The sequence below is a fragment of the Sardina pilchardus genome, chromosome 22, assembly GCF_963854185.1.
Source record: "Sardina pilchardus chromosome 22, fSarPil1.1, whole genome shotgun sequence".
NCBI lineage: Eukaryota > Metazoa > Chordata > Actinopteri > Clupeiformes > Clupeidae > Sardina > Sardina pilchardus.
Window position 1 is genome coordinate 28,426,095 of NC_085015.1, and position 23,824 is coordinate 28,449,918.

At 41.0% G+C, this 23,824-nt stretch overlaps 1 protein-coding gene and 1 long non-coding RNA gene across 4 annotated transcripts in view; one reads left to right on the forward strand and one right to left on the reverse strand.

Moving 5' to 3' along the window:
* LOC134069893 (katanin-interacting protein) overlaps positions 1 to 23,198 on the forward strand; it is a 50,618-nt gene extending 27,420 nt beyond the window's left edge. For both annotated transcript variants that reach the window (XM_062526026.1, XM_062526028.1), the window contains exons 20-29: positions 15,142 to 15,319; positions 15,703 to 15,868; positions 17,268 to 17,425; positions 17,690 to 17,754; positions 18,381 to 18,491; positions 18,934 to 19,073; positions 19,174 to 19,275; positions 20,059 to 20,216; positions 21,720 to 21,805; positions 21,909 to 23,198. In XM_062526026.1, the coding sequence (XP_062382010.1) occupies positions 15,142 to 15,319; positions 15,703 to 15,868; positions 17,268 to 17,425; positions 17,690 to 17,754; positions 18,381 to 18,491; positions 18,934 to 19,073; positions 19,174 to 19,275; positions 20,059 to 20,216; positions 21,720 to 21,805; positions 21,909 to 21,967 (1,223 nt within the window). In that variant the 3' untranslated portion in view covers positions 21,968 to 23,198. The remainder of the gene's footprint in view (positions 1 to 15,141; positions 15,320 to 15,702; positions 15,869 to 17,267; positions 17,426 to 17,689; positions 17,755 to 18,380; positions 18,492 to 18,933; positions 19,074 to 19,173; positions 19,276 to 20,058; positions 20,217 to 21,719; positions 21,806 to 21,908) is intronic.
* LOC134069894 (uncharacterized) lies at positions 5,826 to 8,813 on the reverse strand. Of its 2 annotated transcripts, XR_009936866.1 has the most exons (3): positions 8,450 to 8,813; positions 7,272 to 7,402; positions 5,826 to 6,725 (listed from the first exon to the last, which is right to left on the reverse strand). It is a non-coding gene; the product is annotated as an uncharacterized LOC134069894 (long non-coding RNA). The 2 variants fall into 2 exon arrangements; XR_009936867.1 differs by lacking the exon at positions 8,450 to 8,813 and having other exon boundaries at positions 7,272 to 7,519.
* Positions 23,199 to 23,824: the final 626 nt, after the last annotated feature.

A 23,824-nucleotide genomic window follows, 5' to 3' on the forward strand; every position in this document is an offset into this window, starting at 1 on the left:
CAAGAACATGATCCTCAAACACACAGAGAGGTTTGGCTTTACCGGGGGGACTTATCTGGTTGAAATCGCCACAGGCAAGTATTGAGACTCCGCCAAAAGGTTTCTTGCTGCCTTTGATTTCTTGCAGTCTCCAATTGACATATGCAAAGAGTGATTTTGATATCATGGACACTTCATCAATGACAATTATTTCAACATTGGATAAGGTTGCTCTCACTTCATCTAGACGGTTTCCAAGGCACTGGTAAGGTGGTTTAAGGCTTCTTGGTAGTTTCAGTACAGAATGCAGTGTCTTGCCAGATATATTGTAAGCTGCTGTGCCAGTAAATGATGTGAGAAGGACAGTGGGCATGGACATGTCTCTTTCCTCTGTGATGCGAGGTAACTTGCGGAGTATCTTTGATGCCTCTATGTAAATGCATTTGATGAGGTGTGATTTACCAGTTCCAGCTCCACCAGTGACAAAGTAAAAGAACTGATCGGCATTCTGTCCACATACGCGTCTCATGCACCATTTACGCACTGTATAGAATATAGATGCCTGCGTTTGATTTAGATTTTGATACATGTTACGGACCACAGTGGGGTCTATTTGAGGAGCCTCAAACATTGGTGCTGCACTTCCTCTGTTTGTGGTACTTGAGCTGTATTCAGGAATGTCATCTCGTTCATTTATTTCGTCTGGATTCATTTCCTCACGCTCAGAAATGCACTCAAGTCGAAGAAGCTCTGTCTCAGGTGCAAGTGTTGTCCATGCATCCTCCATAGGTCCATTTTCTTCTATGTTCTCAATAGCTTTCTCTATTGCATCACTGTTCTTTTCATATTGTGACCTGTTCTTCTTGACAACAGAAACTACTCTCTCATTATAGTCTCTTCCAGGAAGACATATATAGCCTGATGTATAAAATGACTCATACGTTGGAAATCCTGTGGGTTTCAGTTGTGAATCTGAACGATAAGGGAGGTACAGTTTGAGCAATGTGCCATAGAACTTCTCTGGAGTCTTTTGTTCAGAAAATCGGGCATATCTGATAATGGCAGGCTTTCCTCTTGTTCGCTTTTGAATGAAGCCCATTTCATTTTGAAGTGGTAAAACCTTTTTTCCTTCTTTCTGCCTTCCATACACAACTCTGTAAGTGGAAGCAAACTCTGCCAAAAACATTGTTGCAAACTCTGGTGTATCTGGTCTGTTTTTGTATTTATCTGGCATTCCGGACATCCAAACATTCTCTGAATCAGGAATTCTGTTATTCAGGTATCTTAATGGGACACTCATTTTTAAAGCATTGTCATCAGTGGGTATAAATATCACATTTCGAGAGCAAGACTTCAGTTTCAAGCTACAGACTCGTGCAACAGCCTCTTGAACACTAACTTCTCTGTTTTTGGAGTATGCTTGCATGATTTGTTTCATTTCCTCAGTGTCAGAGGTATTGGATTGAGACGTGTCAGACACAACTCTTTTCAAATACTCACTCATCTCATGTTCAGCTTTCGAAATGTATGATAAGATGTACATCAGACAGGAATAAGGGTTCAGGATGAACTGAATATCAATATTTGCATTCCAGGCCCTTAACAAATGCTCATTATAGCCATTAATCCAGCAGTCCTTTGGTTGACGTTTCATCACTAGCACACTGGACTTTGTTAATGAACTGACACAGTTTAGGTATTCCTCATAGCTTAAGTTGCATTGGGCAAGTAGATGTGGGATGCTTTCAAACAATGTTGTGGAATTATTCAGCAATTCCCATAAAGGCCTCAGCTTAGTTTTGGCTTCTTCAGGAGACATGGGAGAGCGGTCATGATCAGATTCATCGTCAGATTCGTCCATGAGCTCTACTGGCATGGGTCGTGTTATAAATGTGCTCTCGACAGGCTGTTTCGGGAATCCAAACCGACAGTGCTTATTTCCTTTCTTACATGACTTTGAGTGCCTTTTGCTGTGGGTTTGCACCTCTGTCACTATTTTGAAAAGCTCAGGGTCTGTATTTGGGTCAGGCAGCTGACATGTTATGTACTTGTCCACAAATTCACACACTCTCTCATCTGGGTCATCTTCAAATACAGGTGCGTTCTTACACCAAACCAACATATGTATATGAGGCGAACCTCTAGCTTGATACTCCACTCGAAAAAAGTAGTCAATGACCTCACCAATGGGCTGTGCTGGTGACAAAAGTAGGTGTCTGAGAAGTGCATCAACACGCTTGTCAAACATGCGCATGGTGGTGACAGGGTTGCTACGTAAGATCTCACATTTTGATGCCCAGTCAAGCTCAGAAAAGTCAACCTGCTCTCCTTGCTGTGCCTTTATTGTTTCTATGACCTCTGGCCATCTCATTTCAGCAGCACTAAATGTACAGAAGAATGTTGGGGTACCCAGCTGACGAAGCATTGCAAAGAGGTCTCTGAGTGTTCTTTCCCAGTATGCGGGAGTACCTCTCAAAGGTTGCATGAATCGTGTGGCATCTTTGTTCCGTATCAGTTTTTGCACTTCATGTTTGTCTTGAAGCAATCTTGCAGTTATTTTGCGTCCATCTCTGGTCATAGGTTTTCCTTTACGCAGTTGAATAGACAGAAGACTTTGCCAAATGCATTTCTGTGATAAATTGTGCAAAAAATATATAATTGGAGTCGAGAGCAAATCGATTGTCAACACAAAAGAGACGTGCATTGAAATATCTGCTTGGTGATAATTTCATTGGTCTTTGTGTTTCATCCAAAGTGTTCATTCCAGTGGGGAACTGTACAGGGAAAGCCATTGCCTCTAGTTTGGGAACTCTGAAAAAACTCACTGGTCTGTTTCCTTCTGCTGGTGCCACAGTGAATATACCTTCACCAAATGTGATCATTTCCTGTGCAATATCAGCTGGCTGTAAGCATGAATCTATAGAGCATCCACCATTTTGTTGACTTGTGTCCTGCTCAGAGTTAAGTGAATCTTGGTTATCATATAACTCATGTGTTTCATTATTAGGGTGATTGACAGCACTATTTGTTTCTGAATGTTCTGGGTCAGTAATGTCAAACTCGTCCACTGCATCAGTCTCCATTAAATCAACTTCCTCTGCTGCATTGATGTCATTTTCATCTGCCAAGCCATTAATTCCATCCCCAAACGCTTGTGTATCATTAGTTATGGTTATGTCCTTGTACTCTGAATGCATCTCTTTCAGTTTGGATAAGGCACGCAATACTTTGGTCATGTCTACAGTTTGGAACTGGTAATGTCCTGTGTAGTTCATTCTTCTTTTCAACTTCACTTTCAAAAGTTGTGACTGGCTGTTGGGTCTAGGCAAAGCATTGACTGTTGATTCTACCTCTGAAGGGACACACACAACTCCACCATGTATTAATTTCTGCTGGCCTTTGGGAAGACTGATTATTTTTGCAAATGGTATGTACCGTGCAATGATGTGTCTTTCAAGTATATTAAGATTACTGAGCTCTGGAGGAATTGGTGATAGCTCTAACATATTGTTTACAGCAATGGCCGGCATTTTCCCCATCTTTAAGTTTTCATCACAGCTGTAACAAATCCACTCTGTCTTTTCATCTGATGCACAACATGATTGAAGTGCACTGCACTGCTCGCTGCATGTATGTACATATTTGCCTGTTAAGCATCGATCAACCATGCCTCGATTCTTTCGATAACATTCATGATTGCACTCTTTTACCTGGTTATAAAACAAAGCTCTGTGACACACTGTACACACAAAAGTAGGCCCGTTCTGTACATCCATTTGAAAAGATGTGATGGCATCATGCAAAAGTGTGTTTTCTGTTTGTGTTGACTGTTGTTCAACCTCTTGCTCTGATTGAAGTCCAGACAGGCGTGTAAGATGATGGTACTTACGTCGTATATGTAAAGCACAACGCATTTTGAGAATCATTCTCTGGAAACTGTTATTTAGGTCCACACCTGCATTTTTCTTTTTTTGTAGATAACGATAATGCTTGAAAAGGGGGTCATTTCTGTATCTGTCAGTGTAGGTTTCCCTTTTTTTCTGCCTGTATGTTGGATCATTTGCATAGTGATTTTTCATGGTCAACTTCTGTCTTGAACGATAGTTTATATCATGGGCATAACGTTTCTGTATGTAAGCCTGCTGCCTTGATCTGAAATTCATGTCACTTGAGTAACGTTTCTTTTGGTAAGCCTGTTTTCTCGATCTAAAACGTAGGTTACAGGAGTACCAGCTGTTGTAGTATAACTGTTTTTTTAACTTATAGTTAGGTTCATGCATGTAACGATCTCTGAGGTACGATTTTTTATTGTGTTGAATGCTGTTTGCATACCTCTTTCGTTCATATTCCAATTTTTTCATTCTATTCTGTTCGTAATATTTCCGCTGTCTGATTCTGTTGTTCTCACATAAGGACATGTCATTTTGTGCTTTGGCAGTTTTTCGGCGCCTACGATCCTTATTACATTTAGGAAGTGAATTCACAGAAATGGCTGGAACGTGGAACTCTGCAGTCTGAGAAGGTTGCACATTGTCAGTTTGGCTTTCTTGTTCATTATTACACTCAGATGTAAATAACACTGGCATTAACTCATAGACCCATTCATCATGTGATTCAAGGATGGTCCAGAATGCAAGCAAATGATCAATCATGTCATTCAAGTTGACAAAGGTCAACATTACAGCAGTGCCATTGTTTGCTGGAAATCCATATGGTGTTCTTGAGTGTGGATCAAAAAGTCCATATTTATCATCAAATCTGAACAAAGCTATTGTTAAGCAACCTAAAGTTAGCAGTGCAAACGTTACATCATTTGACAAACAAAGCAGTCTTTCAGATAGCTGTATGAAGTCCACACCATCAGGTCCATTTTGCTTTAGATTACCATACCGTGACAGGCATTTCTCAATATGATACATCTGTCCATAGATCTCAACACTATCAGGTAATTCATCAAGAGCCAAGTGGTCATGTGCATCATTGCCTCTCATGCTCAACCCTTCCTGTACTTCACTGTACATCAAGTTACCTTTTTGCAAAACGTAGTCAAGATCATCACTGTTCAGCTCTGTTCGGTAGTGAAGAGTAGCAAGAAATACCAGGGAATTGCAGGTGCACTGCTTGTTACTGTTGTTCCCATATCTTACATCACCTTGGTAATGAGTTGCTTGAACACACGTGATGGTTCTCTGCTCCATGTTAATGTGGGAAGCACTAGTTACCTCATTTACATGTTCTCTGTCATTCAAGTCACTCTGGTCTAATGAAGACTGATGTGTTTCAACTTCAGAAAGGTCCAACTTACGCCAACGTCTCTTTTGAGCCTCTGAGCGGCGACCTTTTCTTCCCATGTTTCAAAATGTTATAAGCTTCAGAAAGTCTATTGGTCAAGTCTAGTTAAATCTAATATTGGTTGTACAAATTATTGGTATTTCACTGATTACACACTAGCAGATGTACTCACTGTTCCACTCACAGGTCAACTTAATTGTAGTATGTAAAGACAGTTAGATGAGATAAAGTGTTAATAAACTCAATATCAAAACACTAGGCTAGTATTTATTTCAGTGGTTTATTACAATGATTAGTAGGTCCAAAAATGAATTGCCCTTAAGATTATCAGTCATATGCAGAACTTCAGTCTTGCAGCACAGCTCAGGTGTAAAAGTGGATATACAGCAAAGACAACTTTGACAGATAGTATTGAACTAATATATATATATATATATATATATATATTAGACAGGTTATATATTTCACAGTAATACTGTAGTTCTGAATAGTTCACAGGTAGTTATCGTTATGGTCCAGAATCTTAATTTAGTTCAGAGTATGTGCTTTCAAACTTTACACAAAATATTTACTTTAGTTTAATTATTGATTAAATTATGAAATATGGCACTGGAACTGTTAGGTAGAGGGAGCACTTGATGACACCGATGAAGAATGAGAGGGAGCCCTCAAGTTGAAGTCCTCACACACCCCAAGTTCAGCCTTGCAGCACAGCTCAGATGTAAAAGTAGGTATGCAACAGCAAAGACAACTTTTGACAGATATTATTCAAATATATAAATGGTTGAGGTTTGTAAAGTTCACAGTAATAGTTCTCTATCCGAATAGTTCACAGGTAATTCTTAGTATGTTTCAGAATCTTTATATAGTTCAGAGTATGTGCTCTCAGAAAGTGGTAAATTACTGTCTGAAATATGTTTGCAGGTACTGTATGTTACAGGATGCTGCTGGTTCACAGTGGGATTCAGAGTGTCAGTATAATTCAAAGTAGTATTCACAGTATTCAGTTTCAAATGAGTATTCAAGTCTGAAAAGAGTAATCAAATCTCAAAGTATTCAAGTCTCAAATAAGTATTCAAATCTCAAAGTATTCAAGTCTCAAAGCAGTAATCAAATCTTAAAGTATTCAAATCTCAAAGTATTCAAGTCTCAAATAAGTATTCAAGTCTCAAAGGAGTAATCAAATCTCAAAGTATTCAAGTCTCAAAGGAGTATTCAGTTAGTTTCAAAGGAATATTTAGTCTGAAAATGGCACAGAGTAGAGTATGTACAGAGTAGAGTATGTGCAGTCAAATATGTTCTCAGGAAGTGTTCGGTTCTTGTCGTAGATATGTTTGCAGGTAGGCGTTAGTGGGTTCTGTTGTATATGAGTGCAGTGCAGGGTGTGCAGACAGACAGGCACAGTGTCACACGTGACAGAGACACCACTCTGGCAGAGCTGGTCTGGAACAAGCCTAAAAGGGAAACAAAAAAGAACACACACACGTTACACACTTCCAAAAATAAGGTACACGGCAACATTGCTGCTTTGCTTGCTCCACAGTGAAAAAGCATTATCGTTTCTATCAATTTCAGCAATAGTAATAATGATGTAGCATGAATTAAGTGAAGTGAGCGAAGAAAACTAATCCAAAATCCAGCACAGCTGTACATTAATGCACATCAGGAGCAGATTGTGTAGGCAGCTGTAGATTACATTGTCTGCCATCATCTTTTAGGTCGGACACATTTGTAGTTGTCAATGCCGATGTGGTAGGCACTTAAGAATATGGAGGGCTGGCCATTCTGACATCAAGACAAGAAACCTGTGAGTCAACTAGTTTAACTAGCTTGCTAGTTCTGTCAGTCACATTGCCTCCATAGGTTACAGTAGATCTATACCAAATTGGTGAGGTAGCTATTTTTCTTAAGTCAATTATAATTTACATGTTTGTGTAAGCAAAAAATGTAAGCAAGCAGCATGGCTAATCTAGCTGTAAAAAATAATTAAAATGACATACCTGAAAAGTCTGCAGCACCGCAAAAGACAGAATGAGTCTTGAGATTATTTTTCTTTGGCAAAAACTGCCACACCACAAGTGGAGGTGGTGATGGAGGATGGTGATTGAGTCTTTAGAAAGACTATTGTTTTCTGTTGTGAATAAAGAAAAATGTGTGAAATTGTGACCACTACTATAACTTTACAATGCAACACAATTACCTAACTTCTCATCTGTGTGATCAAGTAGTATCAATAGCATGACTTGTACTCGGGCCAAGCTTAGAAATAAGTTTGTTTGCTGTAACATCAGAATCAGAAACAAATTGTGCTAGTATTTTTAAATTACAAGTCAACAAGTCTATTTTTTCTTTTTTTTTATGTTTTATCATCCCGTTGTCCATTGCCCGTGTGCCTTATGAAGGTGTCTATGTTGGCAACATCTTGCCTACCTTACATGCTGGCCTAGTCATGTACGTCCTAGTTCAAGTTCAAATTAGTGGAACTTCGACCCCATTGGCGTTGACGTAGTGTTTTTAGCATAAATAAACTAGCAATAAACTAACTTGTTTTCTTGCAGCCTCCGGTACATTAGTCAAATGCAAAATACTGGTGTATTTTTTTTTAGAATGTTCGATGTGCTGCCGTGTCTGGTGTAGCCATGTTCCACTATCATCAAATGTCTGAATTCACGAGTACTACCCGACGTCGGACATAATTCATAGACGTTGTTTTTTACAATTCATACATCGAATAAAAGTGATGATAATGGATGGCACACAATAGAGATGTTTAGTTAAAGTAGATAATAGCTAGACAGACAGTTAACGTTAGCAGCTAGCTGTCAAACAAGATTAAAGTTACCTCAGGTAACGTAGCAGGCAATGTTAGCTGCTAGCTCCTAACAGTTTCCAAATAGCAGACTTTGAGTCGGCTATGCTATTACCCAACCAATTGTTGAAAACAATTCGTAGTCTTTGCTTTTGGACAACATATACGTCGACTAAAAGTCACTGTACCTGTACCTCACAAAGTACAGGTCTAGAGGTTAGTAGCCTGGTTAACGAGGTCGTTTGCGTTAGCTCGAAAGTTAACGAAAGCCAGCCGTGTTAGCTATTATCAGACTCATTTAAGATACAAAGAACGCCGTTAAACATCGAACAATACCTTTAGTGTTAACATTAAGCAAACACAACTTACTTTGGAGGTAATATGAAGAGTCACAGCAACTTCTGGTCGGAGTCCTTGAAGGCACAGTAGCGACGACACCACTCAGTAGCAAGACGAATGAAGTGTAGTCAGCGAGTAGCTAGCAGGTCGAAGACGAAGTGAATAACTTAGGTTTCATCAGGTCCCTGCACAGGTGTATTAATCAAGCACCATGCAGTCTGCATTGATAATCAAGGTGCTTGATTTTATAAGAGAGACACTGATACAGCTCTCTGAGAGTAGTTGATCAATTTAACTGGCTAGTCTTAAGAGAGCCAGACTGTGCTTAAAGCCTGAGACAGTAAATCATTTAAAAGTTGAATGTAGACTCTAATTAATGTTGATAGACAGAGAGTTTAATGGATGTTGATAGACAGTTTAATGGGTGGATGAGTGAATGGTCTGAAGAAGATGAATGGATAGAAAGTTGGATGGAATGTGCCTTATATTCTTGTAGAATGGAGAGACACAGCTCTCTACTGAGAGTAGTGGATACAGATACAGGTGTAATCAATTTAACTGGCTAGTCTTAAGATAGCCAGAGTGTGTGCTTAAAGCCTGAGACAGAGTAGATTGTTTAAAAGTTGAATGTAGATTGTCTAATTGATGTTGATAGGCAGACTGTTTAGAATGGGTGGATGAGTGAATGGTTTGAAGAAGATGAATGGATAGAAAGTTGGATGGACTTAGGAAGACTTATGTTGATACAGTTGATACAGGGGAACAGAAAATGTAGTCTCAAGAGAGCCAGTGTGCCTGAGAGAGAGAGAGAGCTGCTGCACCTGGACTGGCCACCTGGCGTAACATTCTAATTGCTGCCGTGATGTCATAATGAGCAATGTTAAGTCTATGGGAAAGTTTTTAATAGTTTTTAATTTATAGTTTAAAAAGTATAAAAGTTACAAAGTTGAAAAAAACATTGCACAGGTCTCCTTAGTAAGACCTACGTAGCAAAGTTTGAATCAAGTTTCTACGTTAAACGGTTCAAGCTGAATTGCGAGCGTTAGAAGAAGTTGGAATAATAAGAAACCTAGGAAGAACAGTACAGTGCATTTTCATGCACTGTAACTAGAAATGCAATTCCAAGGAATTACCAGTGCATGAAAATGCAAAAAAAATGTAGATATGGCTACTAAGGTGTAGCTAGGGTAAATATGGTGGTTGCATAGTTTAAAGAGAGTTGATGGTGTTAAGGTAGACATTTTAAAGCTTAAACATTCCTGTTCTAACTTAACTAATGATTTCTAACAGGTATTCTAAAATGTTGACTATGCTAACAATGCTAACCAGGTTGATAAGTTAACTTAGCTGATGATTTCTAGCAGTAATGTTAAAAATGCTAACTATGCTAACATTGCTAACTATGTTAACAATGCTAACCATGTTGATTAGCTAACTTAGCTAATCATTTTAGCAGTTGTGCTAAAAATGCTAACTATGCTAATAATGCTAACAATGCTAACAATGCTAACCAGGTTGATTAGCTAACTTAGCTAATCATTTTTAGCAGTTATGCTAAAAATGCTAACTATGCTAACAATGCTAACTTGCTAGTGAGGACTTTTATTTTTAAACAGTAGTTGCTAGGGTATCCATGGTGCCCACTATCAGGAATAAAGAAGTTACTGTAGTATAATCATGTTGGTTGCTATGGAAACTGTCAAAAACGCTTAGTTTTAATGGTTGCTATGTTGGTTGCTAGGTACATGGAGGTTTCATTTAGTTGACTGGAGGCATAGTTGACGATAACTGACAGTTGGAATGGTTGAACAGTTAAATAGTTGAGTAGTTTCAGTGGTTAAATGATTTAATAGTGTATTATTGCAGTGAGGACTTTTATTTTGAAACAGTTGTGGAAAAAGGAAACAGTTAACAGGATATGTAGTCTTCACAGAGAGATTGTATGCTTAAAGCCTGAGAGAGAGAGGGCTGCTGCAGGTGGGGCTGGCCACCTGGCATAAGATTCTAATTGCTCAACGACCCGATTGTGATGTCATAGAGGCCAATGTTAAGTCTATGGGGAAATTTTGAATAGTTTTTATTTAATAGTTCAAAAAGTATAAAAGTTACAAAGTTGAAAAGTCAAAGCAACCCGATCCATTAGAATACCTACGTTACAAAGTTTGAATGAAGTTTCTAAGTTAAACTGTTGAAGAGAAATTGCGGTCAGAAAAAGTGGTAAGCGGAATAATAATAAATACTAGAAATGCAATTCCAAGGAATTACCAGTGCATGAAAATGCAAAAAAATGTAGATATGGCTACTAAGGTGTAGCTAGGGTAAACATGGTGGTTGCATAGTTTAAAGAGAGTTGATAGTGTTAAGGTAGACATTTTAAAGCTTAAACATTCCTGTTCTAACTTAACTAATAATTTCTAACAGGTATTCTAAAATGTTAACTATGCTAACAATGCTAACCAGGTTGATTAGCTAACTTAGCATTTTTAGCATAACTGCTAAAAATGATTAGCTAACTATGCTAACAATGCTAACTGTGCTAACCATGCTAACAATGCTAACTTGCTAGTGAGGACTTTTATTTTGAAACAGTAGTTGCTAGGGTATCCATGGTGCCCACTATCAAGAAACAAGAAGTTACTGTAGTATAATCATGTTGGTTGCTATGGAAACTGTCAAAAATGCTTAATTTTAATGGTTGCTATGTTGGTTGCTAGGTACATGGAGGATTCATTTAGTTGACTGGAGGCATAGTTGATGATAACTGACAGTTGGAATGGTTGAACAGTTAAATAGTTGAGTAGTTTCAGTGGTTAAATGATTTAATAGTGTATTATTGCAGTGAGGACTTTTATTTTGAAACAGTTGTGGACAGAGGAAACAGTTAACAGGATATGTAGTCTTCACAGAGAGATTGTATGCTGAAAGCCTGAGAGAGAGAGGGCTGCTGCAGGTGGGGCTGGCCACCTGGCATAAGATTCTAATTGCTCAACGACCCGATTGTGATGTCATAGAGGCCAATGTTAAGTCTATGGGGAAATTTTAATAGTTTTTATTTAATAGTTCAAAAAGTATAAAAGTTACAAAGTTGAAAAGTCATAGCAACCCGATCCATTAGAATACCTACGTTACAAAGTTTGAATGGAGTTTCTAAGTTAAACGGTTGAAGAGAAATTGCGGTCAGAAAAAGTGGTAAGCGGAATAATAATAACTAGAAATGCAATTCCAAGGAATTACCAGTGCATGAAAATGCAAAAATAGATAGATAATGTAGATATGGTTACTAAGGTGTAGCTAGGGTAAACATGGTGGTTGCATAGTTTACAGAGAGTTGATAGTGTGAAGGTAGACAGTTAAAAGATGAAACATTCCAGTTCTAACTTAACTAATGATTTCTATTCATGTTAAAATGTTGATTAGCTAACTTATCTAATGATTTCTAGCAGTTACGTTAAAAATGCTAATAATGTTAGTAATGCTAACTTTATTAACAATGCTAACCAGGTTGATTAGCTAACTTAACCGATGATTTCTAGCAGTAATGCTAAAAATGCTAACTATGCTAACAATGCTAAATTTGCTAACAATGCTAACCAGGTTGATTAGCTAACTTAGTTGATGATTTTTTGCAGTTATGCTAAAAATGCTAACTATGCTAACCATGCTAACTAGCTAACTTGCTAGTGAGGACTTTTATTTTGAAACATTTGTTGCTAGGGTTTCCATGGTGGCCACTATCAGGAAACAAGAAGTTACTGCAGTATAATCATGTTGGTTGCTATGGAAACGGTCATAAACACTTAATTTGAATGGTTGCTATGTTGGTTGCTAGGTACATGGAGGTTTCATGTAGTTGACTGGAGGCATAGTGGATGATAACTGACAGTTTGAATGGTTGAACAGTTCAATAGTTGAGTAGTTTCAATGGTTAAATTATTTAATAGTGTATTATTGCAGTGAGGACTTTTATTTTGAAACAGTTGTGGACAGAGGAAACAGTTAACAGGATATGTAGTCTTCAGAGAGATTGTATGCTTAAAGCCTGAGAGAGAGAGAGAGCTGCTGCAGGTGGGGCTTGCCACCTGGCATAAGATTCTAATTGCTTAACGACCCGATTGTGATGTCATAGAGGCCCATGTTAAGTCTATGGGGAAATTTTTAATAGTTTTTAATTTATAGTTTAAAAAGTATAAAAGTTACAAAGTTGAAAAATACATTGCACAGGTCTCCTCAGTAAGACCTACGTAGCAAAGTTTGAATCAAGTTTCTACGTTAAACAGTTCAAGCTGAATTGCGAGCGTTAGAAGAAGTAGTGGAATAATAACTAGAAATGCAATTCCCAGGAATTACCAGTGCATGAAAATGCAAAAAAATGTAGATATGGCTACTAAGGTGTAGCTAGGGTAAACATGGTGGTTGCATAGTTTAAAGAGAGTTGATAGTGTTAAGGTAGACATTTTAAAGCTTAAACATTCCTGTTCTAACTTAACTAATAATTTCTAACAGGTATTCTAAAATGTTAACTATGCTAACAATGCTAACCAGGTTGATTAGCTAACTTAGCTAATAATTTTTAGCAGTTATGCTAAAAATGCTAACTATGCTAACAATGCTAACTGTGCTAACCATGCTAACAATGCTAACTTGCTAGTGAGGACTTTTATTTTGAAACAGTAGTTGCTAGGGTATCCATGGTGCCCACTATCAAGAAACAAGAAGTTACTGTAGTATAATCATGTTGGTTGCTATGGAAACTGTCAAAAATGCTTAATTTTAATGGTTGCTATGTTGGTTGCTAGGTACATGGAGGATTCATTTAGTTGACTGGAGGCATAGTTGATGATAACTGACAGTTGGAATGGTTGAACAGTTAAATAGTTGAGTAGTTTCAGTGGTTAAATGATTTAATAGTGTATTATTGCAGTGAGGACTTTTATTTTGAAACAGTTGTGGACAGAGGAAACAGTTAACAGGATATGTAGTCTTCACAGAGAGATTGTATGCTGAAAGCCTGAGAGAGAGAGGGCTGCTGCAGGTGGGGCTGGCCACCTGGCATAAGATTCTAATTGCTCAACGACCCGATTGTGATGTCATAGAGGCCAATGTTAAGTCTATGGGGAAATTTTAATAGTTTTTATTTAATAGTTCAAAAAGTATAAAAGTTACAAAGTTAAAAAATCATAGCAACCCGATCCATTAGAATACCTACGTTACAAAGTTTGAATGGAGTTTCTAAGTTAAACGGTTGAAGAGAAATTGCGGTCAGAAAAAGTGGTAAGCGGAATAATAATAATAAGAAGTCTAGGAAGAACAGTACAGTGCATTTTCATGCACTGTAATAAGAAGTCTAGGAAGAACAGTACAGTGCATTTTCATGCACTGTAATAAGAAGAACAGGGATAACAGTACATTGCATTTACATGCAATGTAATAAGTATATCAATGGTGATATAAATGGTTATGCTATAGAGGGTTTACAAAACGCTTTTACACACCTCTTTTGTGGGGACAGGTGCGTAGGAATAGGTTACCCAGTTAAACCCGAAGAGGCATCCCGCACATCGTCCACCACGCATGCAAACATCCACCCACCCACCACGCACGCAACATCCACCCACCCACAATGCCCCCCCCCAATGCCCCCCCCCCCAGGCGAACCCACACACCACCTCTGAACCGCGCGCCGGAGCAGCATGGCCGAGCATGGCCAGCCAGAGTCCGCCCACAGGCGGCGCCACCCATCCGCAGACACCCCCCACCACCATCCGCGAGCAGAGAGAACGGGGCCCGCGCCAGCCCGACCCCAACCACAACACCGCGCGAACACACACCAACGGCCCGACCAGGACACACAGTCTGATCCGACCCGCCGCCCAGGCCCCCCGGAAGCAGCGCCCCCAGAGCAAAAGTCCAGAATGCTTCATGTCTTTGGACGTGTCATCCTGTCATCCTGTTGACAGGGTCGGGAGGCGTAGGGAGGCGATGTAGTGTAATTAAAATCGTTAAAATCATTGGACATTGGTGTAATGTAATTAAAATCGTTAAAACCATTGGACTTCCACTCTAGAAACACCACCCCAAGAAGGCCCGGACCGCGAGCCCAATCCAAATACAATGCCGCAACAGCCCTCCCCTCCGCCATCCACTCCCAGCATTCCCACCTCCCCCGTCCCCCCCATCCCACTAAATGCACAGCCGTGCACATCTGATCAGACCGCATGCCCCAGCCAGACCGCCAATATACGTCCACGCAGAGCCACTGGCGAATGGAGCCGACACGAACCCCACCCCCCCCCCCACCTACAGACGGCGACGGGAGGCCCCCCGCGGACGGGCAACGCCACCCGCGAACGGACCCCGACCGGCCCAGAGCACCCAGCCACACCACCCAGGCGCGCAGCCCAGACATGATGCGCAAGCCCACCCGGGGAAGGCCCATGACCGAAACGGCGCAAATGGACAAAAGCCCGCATGCGCAGTGAATGAACAAATGCCCGCACGATTTGATGATTTTGTAGCTTCTCATAAAACCACAGGCATCGTCCCTTAAAATAGTGCTAGAGAGCAAATAAGAAGCTTAAAGCAGCGGTAGACTGCAAATGAATAGGATGTTTGACAAAGTTTAGTTTAATCCCAAAGTATCTCATTCAGTGTAAACTATATGAAATGCCTAATTAAAGACAGAGGAGGACGATCTAGACTGATGGTGTGTGTGGTGTGTCCAGCACTGAAGCTGACCCTGAGCGAGACGTGGGGAGACGTGCACTACCTGGGCCTGACGGGGTTAGAGGTGGTCAGCCAGGAGGGCCAGAGCATCCCCCTGGACATCGCCATGCTGGACGCATCGCCACGCGACCTCAATGACTTGCCCGACCACAGCAACGACCTCCGCACCCTGGACAAGTCAGTGTCTCCTCCCCTCTGTCCACTAGCTCCTCTCCCCTCCCCTCTGTCCACTGTGCTCCTCTCCTCTCCCCTCTGTCCACTAGCTCCTCTCCTCTTCCCTCTGCCCACTAGCTCCTCTCCCCTCCCCTCTGTCCACTGTGCTCCTCTCCTCTCCCCTCTGCCCACTGAGCTCCTCTCCCCTCTCCCCTCTCCCCTCTGTCCACTGTGCTCCTCTCCCCTCTCCCCTCTCCCCTCTGTCCACTGTGCTCCTCTCCTCTCCCCTCTCCCCTCTCCCCTCTGTCCACTGTCCACTGTGCTCCTCTCCCATCTCCCCTCTGCCCACTGTGCCCCTCTACACTGTGAGAGGGAGGAAACTCATGATGCATGCCCCTCCCCTGCAGGTTGATTGACGGCCAGAACATCACCACGGACGACGAGCACATGTGGCTGATCCCGTTCAGCCCCGGCTCCGAGCACCAGCTCACCGTGCAGCTGCCCGCGGCACACACACTCACCGGGCTACGGGTGTGGAACTACAACAAGTCACCAGAGGACACCTACAGAGGGGTGAGCACAGCACAGCACAGCACAGCACATCTCTGAAACAGGCCTCCTACTGTGCTACTATATGAAAGGAGTGTCAATGAGTGATATAGCAGCCTATGCATACTGTGGATTAGTGCACTCTAAAGTAGTGTAAAGAGTAGCAGTACTGGAGCAGTCCTGTGGATTTAATACCAGTTTGCATTTGGGACCTGCTGCTACGTGATAGATAGACAGGATTTTATGCAGGGAAACAGGAAACAGAGACACATAATGACCAAAATGGGGGGTGAGAGAGGCATTAACATTTGAAATAACGATGAATATGGAGCAAGATGAGGAAAACTGACATTTTGGCATTTTAAAAATCACCATGGGCAAAAGTACAATGAATACAACAGGAAAGGCCAGACGAAGTGAGTCATTTGTCATTGGTGAAATATATTATATAGTGAATATTGAACTGAGGCTTGATTTTCAACAATGATATCGCAAATCAAATCACAATGGCCCTCATTTATGGAACTTGCGTTGGACCAAAAACAGGCGTACGACAGGCGTACGACAGGCGTACACTTGTTTCCACGCAAAGCATGGCATTTATCAATTTGAACGTGATCGGTGGTTACGCTCAAATCTCACGTCTAGTCTCAACTTGTGTATGCCAGTTTTTCAGGCGGCATAGCACAGTACAGCAGTAAATTGGCGCTGGATTAAAAAGTTGAAGAGTTGAATACATGGAATATCTCGAACTTAACTCTTTTTCTGCACATGTGTATTCTATTTGCTGTGTATAATTATGTTGACACATTTGATGGCTTAGGATAGCCATATAGGAAATGATTACTTTCTCTTTTGCAAACGCAAGATTCATAAATTATATATATTTGAATTATTTTCAATGGGCAAATGGCAGTGTCGTATGGTTTTGTAATTAATGTATTTATAGTATGATGCGTTCTCTCTGCGAAAATAAAGTCTGTTGCGCTTAAATCCCTCTAGTTTCCCGCCTTCTTTGATGACACTTCTAGCTGTCAAAATTAACAAGGTTCAGCTGGACATCACTGTGGCTCGAGATCACAGATGATCTCTTTTGGACGTATAATGCACCTTCATGTCGTAAATTCTAGGGGCGAGGCCATTAAAACGAGCATGTATAGGGGCGTGATATTTAAATCACGCTTGTTTCCAGCCGCCACATTTATCAACACACGTTTATTCTTAGGCTGGAATTGGAGTGATATTTAAATCACGCTTGTTTCCATTTGATGAATCACACGTGAGCCCCGTCGTAAGATGATTTCTGCGCTCAGATGTGTGCTGATTTCTACACTTAGTTGATAAATGAGGGCCAATATCTGTCATATATATCGCAATTAGATATTTTTCCCAAATTGTTCAGCTCTGATCTTGGTGCACACAGGTAAAAGTGATGCACGTAACCATGGACGACGTGACGATCTCTCCACCGGAGGGCTTCTTGGTGCGCAAGGGTCTGGGCCACTGCCACTTCGACTTCGCCCAGGAGATCCTCTTCATCGACTACCTGCAGGCCACAGACACTAGCACACAAATGAACAGGTAGCACTCTCACCTGAGAGGAAAGGCTCTTACCTACATCCTACGTTCATGCTGATCATTTCAGTATAGTACAGTTTCTTATACAGTATATTGTAAATTCTTATGGCACAAAGATTAATGTCAGACTGTCTCACACACGCATACAGTTATACACAGCTGTACAGCCCACACAACAGAACCACGGCATATGTATTCATATCTACATGAGATTATTGAAGAGACGCATGGATGGGATTAACATGCTGTGTGTTGTGTAATCTGTAGCGGGAGCTCGTGCCAAAGGGAAGAAGCCAGTATGGATTATGAAGCTCCTCTCATGCCCTGCGGATGTATCCTTAACTCATGGCACACACATCATACACATTTACATCTAAATACATCACACAATACAGTGGATAGCCCGCAGCTGAAAGTTTAATTGAAACGTGAAAGTTTATTTTTGTATACATAAATGTAGACATTTAGAAATTCAGTTGCTTGATTTAAATTGAATGATACAGTATACTGAAAAACTTTATATATTATATGTAGTTTACTATTACCTGTAGCACATAAATGTGTATGACCTTGAAGAATACAGTACAGTACAGACTAAATGGAAGTGAAACAGTTCTGCATCTGTACATTCAGGTGAAGAGTGTCATATGTGCACCAAAATATTGACAGCTACTTTAGATTATATGACCATGTCACAAAACCCATTTGAAATGGAAACAGAAAATGGCTTGAAAAATGCCTATATAAAAGTAAAAAGTTTGTGTTTCAATTTTAATTTAACAAAGTAGAATGTACAGTGTTGAAATGGCCTAGGCCAACAACAACAACAACAAGACACGTGTAAAGCACAGAAAAGCAGCCGTATGAGTTGAGTGCTGAGGAATGCTGGGGGATGAGTCTCAGCTGCTGTGGCGGAGCGCTGTGGTGTGTTTGTCCTCCTTCACCTCTCCTCTTCCAGTCATCTTTCAGCTGCAGCTGCTGACCACGTGGGGTGACCCCTACTACATCGGCCTGAACGGCATCGAGCTGTACGACCACAACGACCAGAAGATCCCCCTCAGCGACAACAGTATCCTTAAACGCCGTGACACGCTTGCGCATCTCGCAGCTTATGACTAGAATTGCGTCATCAACGCACATGTGGGGGGTTTCATGTATTTCCCAATAACTGTAACCGTAAACCAGTAATGCACGTCTTCTACACACACAAATGTGTAAAAAAAGGAGCATAGCACTTGCCTAAGACACACACTCTATCTCCATATCTCTAATCATAAGAACAACCAAGTACACACATGCTCATACACTTTCACATTTCAGTGCCAGTGTGCAGTCTGTAATGAGAAGTGCATACAGAGAGAAACTGTCCTGCTGTTTATACACAATGCAGCTAATACACAGGAAATGACTGTAATATGAAACAGGGCCCTCTGGTGGTAGACAAGGGTGTGTGTCAGTGTGTCTGTGGCTGGGCTTGTTGGTGTGCTTTGGTCTTTAACGGGTGCTGTCAGACATTGCTGCATTCCCAGACAGTGTGAATGTGCTGGACAGTGTGAGTGGAGATGTGCGCACACCGGACAAACTGGTGGACGGAGTCAATAATACACATGACGGCCGACACATGTGGCTTGCTCCTGTACTACCTGGGCTGGTGAGCAGTGTGTGTGTGTGTGTGTATGTTTAAAGAATATCCTTTTGCTCTTGGGTCCCTTGGTAACCTGTGCTTTTGGGTTTGTGTGTATCTCCTGCAGGTGAATCGGGTGTATGTGATTTTTGACCAGCCCATGACCGTGTCCATGATCAAGCTGTGGAATTATTCCAAGACGCCACAAAGAGGGGTCAAGGAGTTTGGGGTACATATAGGCAGTCTTGGCTTCAGTCAGCTTTTCAGCATTGTGTCAAGGCTCAATTACTTTGCTTGCTATTTTACTGACCAGGTTTACTTAAAAGTCAAGTCCGCTGATGTTAACAGTTTTGCTTTGGGAGTCAAAGTAAGTCTCAGATTAAAGAATTGGTTGCAGCTGCAGAAAAGAGCATCCTTAAGAAACCACGGCCTTGAATTAGCCCGTCCTGCGGGAGTTGTTTGTTATTTTGAGGTTTTTAATACTAAAATCAGATACAGCTGGTTGGCTGAGCACCCATTGGCAGTGCCTGGTATTTTTCCATAGTCTTTGGCCTTGGGCTTTACACCCTTGGGAGAGGGAGACCATATGAGAAGGAGGGCAAGGAAGAAAGTAATGGGAGGGGGGGGGGGGGGCATCACGGGAGGTGCAGTTCCACAAATTCACAAATCTACATTCCCAGTAAAGCTCTTTTGTTTTGCCCTGCAGCTAGTATCACAGATCCAGAAAAGGAAAAGTTTATACAGAAAACAGATTTGGTTCACAGATAAGGTTGAGCTGACTGTCTCATCTGAAACAAGTGGAAATTGGATCTGGTCCATTTACTTACTGTTGACTGTTAAAGCCTACAGTGAATGTGTACATCATGATTAGTGTGATTTAATTAAGCATAGCATCACTGATATATTGATACACAAAGAACTCTGTTTTTATCAGATGTAAAGATATATGACACACAAGATTGACATCAGTGGATTTACAGAATAACGTTTATTTGTGCGTGTGTGTGCGTAGCTGCTTGTGGATGATCTGCTGGTGTATAACGGCATCCTTGACTGCGTGAGCATAGTGAGGGGCATCCTGCCCACGTGTGACCCCGTAGTGCCATACCACACCATCCTCTTCACCAACAACACACACATCGCCCAGCGGGAGAAGAACACCATCATCAGGTTTGTCAACAGAAATGTACAATTAGCATTTCTTTTTTGCAGATATTTCAATTTAGTAGAAGCAAAATACAGGAGGAAGCTGAGAAAAAATAAGAATACTTATATTTAGTTAGCCAATGATAACATTCTGTAATGTTGTATTCATAATCATTCATTGATATCAATGATGAAACCTATAGCAACTGTTATTTAAAATGACCTAGGCAATTTTACCGAGGCACTAAGTCAGACAGAGTCGTTTGGTGATGCTTGAAATTCAGCAGAGAGCTTTATTATGGTAGCGCAGACCATCAGGTAGTCATACCCTCAAGATCTGAAGACAAAGGGAAAAACTTAGACCCATTTTATACCATCTTATTAACAGAATCTCCAAGATTCTGCAGCCACACAAGCGATACAGTACATATCTCATCCATATCAAAACCAGTTGAAACCTGTCTGTGTTTACTTGTCATAAGAGAACCATATAACTGTGTGTATGGCGACCATCGCGGTCTGGCATTCGGCCTGGCCTCACTCTATCCCTCAACGCCTACACTGCAGGCACCTCTCCATGGTAACACCGTCACACTGACAGCCATTCCCTGCCTGGCTCCTAGAGGCCTCAGATAAATGTGACCTCTGTACAGTATACACCATCCTGTAGCATTGGGCACATACATTTCCCATTTGACAAGGCACAATGAACACACATAGAAAAGGCCAATAACATAACAAAGCAAGAAATTAAATTATAGTGTGTGTGTGTGTGTGTGTGTGTGTGAGAGAGAGAGAAAGAGAGTTTAAGATCATTTTAATGATCAATTTGAGAGAGCTGTTAATTCTGCTCTTCATGGAAACATTTTTTTATTTAAAGTGATCGTTGACATGTACACATAATCTGGTAGAGTGCAAATTTCTATGTGAATATTTTCTGTTAAAGTACTCAATACATTATGTGTGCGTGAGTGAGCGGATTGTGGCTGTGACCTGACATGGCTTTAGAGGTCACAGCTTTTGCTTAGTGATGACGTAGCAGATGTGTGTTAGTAAGACAGGTCCATTATGAGCATGTGTGAAGCCTACATACATGACAGGTGTCTTGTTCCTCTCGTAGCTCTCAAAAGAGCAAGCATCGTAAGCAGTAAGTAACAGAGACATTGCTATCCATAGTTTATTCTCCGTTTGTGAAGTAACCCCCTTTGTACAGTGTGGTTCTATCCGTGATGGACCTTGACCTTGTGACCTCTAACCAGTGATGTGGCAACCCGGTGTCCCTGCCTCCAAGTGTCCCCCTACCCCAGTTTCCTCTCTCAGTGGCTCTAGGTGTTGTCCCTAAATGTGGTTGTTTGTTTGTTTTTTCATTATCCTCTCGGACACATTAGTTCTTGTGGTTGTCGGCAACCAGATTGGTGCATGCCAGAAGTTCTAGTGCCAATAACAGTTGGCCATAAGAACGGTAATCCGACACAACATTGCTGTTCAGCTCGCATTCCTTACCAGAATGTTATTTTGTTGCCACAGCAACCATGTGGAGGACCAGGATGTGAAGATGACCAATGAAAATCAGATAGTCCACCAACACAGGCGGAAACCGAGTGCTGACCCAGGTGAGAAATGGGGGAACGCGTTTTGTGTCTTACAGTTTCATTTCATTTGATAGAGAATTTGCCTACTGTTACTGATTACATACACCACCCTCTCTGTTCTCAGCCCTTCGTCCCAAAACATGTATGACAGACACTGGAAAGCTGGGGAAGAGAAGATACTAAAGCTGGCGAGAGAGTGTGGGCAAGATGCGACGTAACAGGTCTTCTAGTTAGATATTAGGCTCACTTGACTTAGAGCACATGCCCACTACCTGTGCTCACTGGATGAGCCCTCACAAACTGCTGTGCCTTTCAGGAAACAGCCAATCACATGGTAACAATAGCTACCGAAGAACTTCTGAAGCTAGCGAAGGCCCATGTCATTCTGCTCGGGTGGCCTAGTATGGCACAAAAATCCTTGCACAAGGGTGTGTTTTTGAGTGAAAAATGCACAATCAGGGACATTTATTAATGTTCATCTCCATATTCAGACACTCACTGGCAAGCATTTGGGATGGGACTGATTTTTACAGTGTCTCACTCCTCTCTCTCTCAAATGCTGCTGTATCTATATGTAAGATACATATGTGAATACTTGTGTACATATGCTCAATAATTTGCTGTCTAGACCATTTTACTGAGATGGTGTTGTTTCTCTGTACTCCCAAGAGCAGGTAAGGTTCCTTGTCTAAGTGCCCTTCTCCGCACTGTACATCTGCGTGCTTTCAGTCAGTTCATGAAACCAAATGTCTGGTTTTTATCAATGTATGAGCCAGCTTCACCCCAATTAATGTGAAATGTGTTAATGCATATAGAATTGTGCTGTTATTGCCAATACATATATTGATGAGGGCACACAGAAGGACCGTGTGTAGAATGTGTTGCTGTGCGTGGCATATGTGACTCAGCATCACTCCTCTGCTAGGTAGTAGTGCTAGTGAGAATTTTGTATATACACTATACAATATATGCAAGCAATGGATATATATATACCTCAAAAATTGTTCAACGTTTAAGCTATAGTTTATTCAAAAGTTAAACTGTACTTTCAGTGTCATTCAGTTCTCAGAATGGACCACCTTAGTGACTGTGTGTGCGTGTGTGTGTGTGTGCGTTCACAAGCGGTTTAGTTGTATGTGTGTGTGTGTGTATATCTTGCATTCCATTCCAAGTTCCCCTATTCTCAGTACTACTGACATTCAGAATATTCTATGAGAACCTTTTGGGGGGATGCTGTTTTTTGAAAAAGCAGTTTTGTTAGGAATTGAAGTGTCAGTTGGAGCTTATAATAAAGCAGTCCTTTAAATGTTCTGTGTTCATATAAACAATATCTTTCAGTCTTTTTTAAACAAAATCCCAAAATAATGGTCAATGTAATGCAGTCATTACTCAATAAATATTGATTTAAAACATGCCCCTGAAGTATTCTGTGTTAGTATCTCTCCTCTGCAACCTAAAGTTGCAGTTCGGAATTGTAATCCCAATACACTTTTTGTCAAATTCAGCAAATTTCCCTCAGATGTTCATACTCAAGTGTTCATACAGAGTTCTGGGCTGGATCTCAAACATCTATATGCATGCGTCCTCTCTCCTCGGTCCTCCGGCTCATACCCTGGAAATCGCTCAAAGCTCGACATCAAGTCAAGGTTGTCTCATTTGCAACCAGAGGAGGAGAGGACCGAGGAGAAAGGGTCGATATGCCAGGAAACAGAAGAACATTCTACCATTGATCCAAGTTCACCCTCACCTATGTCAACATTTAGTTTCAAACAAGTTTGTAACCATTTACTAGAGACAATAAATGAGGCCTAAAGGGACCAAGATAAATTCTTTATATGCTGGGATTATCATGAACCACCATGCAAACTTCCAGAAAAAAAAGGGAGATGTCTGTTTTGTTCTTGTGTTGTATTCAAGTAAGTATTCATTCATGTTTTGAGAACTATCAAACATTACCTCGTTAACAGGGTCAATAAGTGGGAATACTCCATCCTCATACTGATATTTTTTGGCTTTGCTATAAATTCATATAGCCTGACT